The 4068-nt window shown below is 36.0% G+C and overlaps 1 protein-coding gene across 4 annotated transcripts in view; it reads right to left on the minus strand.

Moving 5' to 3' along the window:
- map2k4a (mitogen-activated protein kinase kinase 4a) overlaps positions 1-4068 on the minus strand; it is a 20746-nt gene that overhangs the window by 8825 nt on the left and 7853 nt on the right. For 3 of the 4 annotated variants that reach the window (XM_016573734.1, XM_016573733.1, XM_016573736.1), the window contains 2 exons: positions 2337-2439; positions 1193-1367 (listed from right to left, as the gene is read on the minus strand). In XM_016573734.1, the coding sequence (XP_016429220.1) occupies positions 1193-1367; positions 2337-2439 (278 nt within the window). The remainder of the gene's footprint in view (positions 1-1192; positions 1368-2336; positions 2440-4068) is intronic. The other variant, XM_016573735.1, reaches the window with a different exon arrangement.

A 4068-nucleotide genomic window follows, 5' to 3' on the forward strand; every position in this document is an offset into this window, starting at 1 on the left:
ATCGTGAAATCAAAATCGTGAATCAAATCGAATCGTGAGTTGAGTGAATCGTTACATCCCTACTGCCAGCTCAACGGCTGATCCACACGGCAGCTTAGTATTATCTGCTTGATTTCAATGTGGCACAAATTATTCATAAAGCACGTAATTTACTTCCCAAATGTTTCCGGAAGAAGTCTGAAATGAGAAAGCCATTATAAACTTGTAAAAAAAAAAAAAAAAAGGGCAAGGACAAATATAAAAATAGATGTATATCTTTTAATGGGGTGACGTTATGGAATAACTGCGAGAAGGAATTAAGAATCATTTCATTTTCACTTTGCAAATTAAAATAAGGTGATAAACATATTTAAAATTAATAATTAGTGAATGAATTACTTTAAACAGTTGTAGTAATTTATGAAATGTGTTATTTTCAGTTATGTATTACACTGTAAAAAAAAAAGTCCTGTAAAAAAAAAAACTGTAAAATGACTGGCAGCTAGGGCCGCAAAACAAAAACTGTAAAATTAAAGTAAAATATCATAATTGAAACAAGGAAAAATCTGTAAAATAATATTTTTTTTCTGTAAAACCTTTAATGAAAATGTTTGTAAAATTATTGTTTTTGCGCTTTATTTGAATTAAGATATTTTTCTTTCATTTTACGGTTTTTGTTTGGCAGCCGTAGCTGCCAGTCATTTACCAAATTTTTTTTTACGAGTTTTTTTTTTTTTTTAACACAGTGAAAGGTCTTAAGAAATGTTGTCTTGAGTAACCGTTTTGTTTTTCTATCTTATTTAATCTTGTAGATTAAATTATTAGTAGAAGTGACTTTTTATGAAAAAAATAGTTGGTAAAATTAGCCTTCATCCAACACTTGTTTTTGGATAATATGGAAGATGATGTATAATTATTATGTAATTGTGTAAAAGGACTGAAATACAAATCTTGATGATGATATTCTGACCAAGAACTGGCAATTTAGAGAAAAAGACGTCTGTTTTTTTTCTGAAATTGATGATACCACAACTAAAGGCTCAAAAACATCCAGATGTTTCCACAAATTATCATCAAAACATAAGAAACTTGTATTTTGTGAAATGTTTAAGGGGTGGATTTTGGATCGAAAACTACACACACAGTTTCTGACTTTCAAAGACAACCTGCAGTATAACTGACAGCGATCAGTAACCTATGATGTGTGTCTTACTTTGACGGCCATGATTTGTCCACTGGGTTTATGCACCATCTTGTTGACGGAGCCGTACGCTCCTCGGCCGATCTCGCCGAGATCCTTCAGGTCTTCGGCTGTGAAGTCCCAGTGCTGCTCCGGAGAGATCTTCAGCTTCCCAGACGACTCGATACTGTGTGTCCGCAGCCGCTCTCTGAAAACACACGCACATGCTTGTGAAGACGATCATGGCTGAGGCTGGAAGACAAAACTGAAGACCTGTCTTGACACTACTGTCCACAGAAGACAGTTCTGAGTGGAGCTCCAAAACTCAAAGGCTGTAGATTAGGGCTGCAATAAAATAAGATTTTTTAAATCCAATAATCTGACGATTATTTAATCCATCGACTGATCGATTTGGATTAAAACAGCTAAAAAACAAACAAACACGCAATTCCATTTCACTAGAGAAAGCAATGTTATGAACAGGGAACTTTTAGCAGGAAGCAACCGTTTTAAGCTAGAAACTATTTAATGAGGGTAATCCACACCACTCCAGCCCATCAATTAAAGTCTTGTGAAGCCAAAAGCTGCATGTTTCAGAGAAACAAATGCATCATCAAGACGTTTTTAACTTCAAACCATCGCTTCTGTCTAAAAGTACTCTATCCATAATATTTCTTTCTCCAGTGAAAAAGTCGTCTCATCTGAATCAGGAGAGAAATATGCACAGATCAAGCACCGTTTACAAACAAAAACAGAGCAAAACAGTGGATTTTGATGTGAGAGGACAAGAGGAGATGGACTTTTTCACTGGAGGAAGCGTTATTATGGATTATAGACTCATATTTTAGCCAGAAGCAAAGGTTTGAAGTTAAAACGCCCTAATGATGGATTTGTTTTTTACAGACACGCAGCTTTTCTCTTCACAAAACATTAATTGATGGACTGGAGTGGTGTGGATTACTTGTGGATTATTGTGATGTTTTTATCAGCTGTTTGGACTCTCATTCTGATGGCACCCATTCACTGCAGAGCATCCATTGGTGAGCAAGTCATGTAACATTTCTCAAAATCTGATTTAGAAACAAACTCATCTACATCTCAGATGGCCTGATGGTAAGTACATTTTCAGCAAATTTTCATTTTTGGGTGAAATGGCCATCAGATGGTCTGTACTCACATGTGTGGGTTCTGGAAAGGAAGTCCGGCAGTGTTCAGAGTGATTCTGGAAGCAGGTTTGACTGGAGGATTGGCAAAATTTAACTTCAGGGCTTTACGTTTACCTGACAGAGGAGGAAGAGACCGTCAGGTTAAACAACACAGTCAGGAAACAGCCATTTTACACACAAAAGCACAACCGAACACACTCAGATAGCGTGAAGATAAAAGTTGCAGGTGTATTTTGTTCAGGTTGCCATAGGATGAGATCTCTAACTAAGCCATGGAAGATGTGGGAGGGTCGTGTGAAGAGACCAAGTTCACTAGAGACATGCACATCTGAGCACCAGGAGAGGAACCCAAGAGCCAGATTTCCTAAAGCCATCAGGACATGCTGCAGCTTTAAAACATCTTCATTGCACAATGTAGAAAAAACATTGAGGGTGACGACGGCTTTAGCAAATCTGGCAGCAGAGGACAGTGACTGCAGTCCGACATTCTCAAACCCTACGTTTAACAAGACCGAATCAGCACATCTTTCCCCAGCTACATCCACTCATGACAGACAACAGAGCGTTAAAAAGATCTGATCACATCCGGACACAAAACGGAAGATCTGAAACGGAAACGAAAAAGAAACTTACCTACCTTCACAACATGCAAAACCCAACACAATGCAAACACAAAATTATGCATGAATCTGTAATGTGCAAATCTTGCATGGTTTATTTAGAGTGTGAGAGGTGCATTATAAGCACTAAAAATAGCCACCACAAAAATAAAGACAATCCAAACAACGTGACAGAAATAGTGATTATAAAAAACTGAAAATAAAGTTTCTGTAATTATATTTGTGTAATTTAACTCTTTATGCTGTTCAGGGCTTCTACAAATTTTACATATTGCTACTCTAGAATTATTTTTGCTACGTTGAAAATGCGTCAAAATGCATTATCGAAGAAACGCTAATTAATCAATCGTCACTATTTTGGTCACTGTTTCTACCAAAATCATTTAGTCTAAAACCAAAAAATTATTGTATTTTTTACTGATACACAGAAACCACAAAACAATATTTCTAATATAGTGTTGTTATTATTTATTTACTTTATACCATGACCCGTAAAAATAAAGACGCAAAATGTGAAATAACAAATCGAACACTAAGGTATTTTTGTAAGGAATAATCTAAGACTGCTGAATTATTAAACATCTCTTTAAATGACTTACATTCACATTATTTTATATTAGGGCTGGGTAAAAAAATATCGATATCTCGATATTAATCGAATTCTAATTTTTACGGAACGATATCGATTCTTAAATCCCAAGAATCGATTAGTCTAGCCTGTTTTCAGTTAATGGACAGAACATTGAAGGACACTCCCCATCCAATAAATCGCAATAAGCATTGTGCTTTGGTACTTTTCATATAAAACAAAGTCTCAGATTTCAAATTCTGTCCATTGTATTGCAGTATAAATGCCGTTTTGGCGCCGTCTAATGTGGAGTAACAGATCGCTGTAGCGCCTCAGATCAACAGACGTGAACTGATCATCTCCTCCACATTAATACCAGCTTCAGCACAAAATAAACATGACTAAACATCCGAAGGTAAGTTAAAAGAAAGAGTACAACTTTACAATCCGTATCCTGTCTCATGTAATCGCTCAATCAGTGTTTCAGCCACACAAAGACATCAGTATAAAGTCTTGTAAACAATGTCACGTCACGTCACATTTACCTCAGAAAAA

The sequence above is a fragment of the Sinocyclocheilus rhinocerous genome, unplaced genomic scaffold (assembly GCF_001515625.1).
Source record: "Sinocyclocheilus rhinocerous isolate Xijiao unplaced genomic scaffold, SAMN03320098_v1.1 scaffold593, whole genome shotgun sequence".
Lineage (NCBI taxonomy): Eukaryota > Metazoa > Chordata > Actinopteri > Cypriniformes > Cyprinidae > Sinocyclocheilus > Sinocyclocheilus rhinocerous.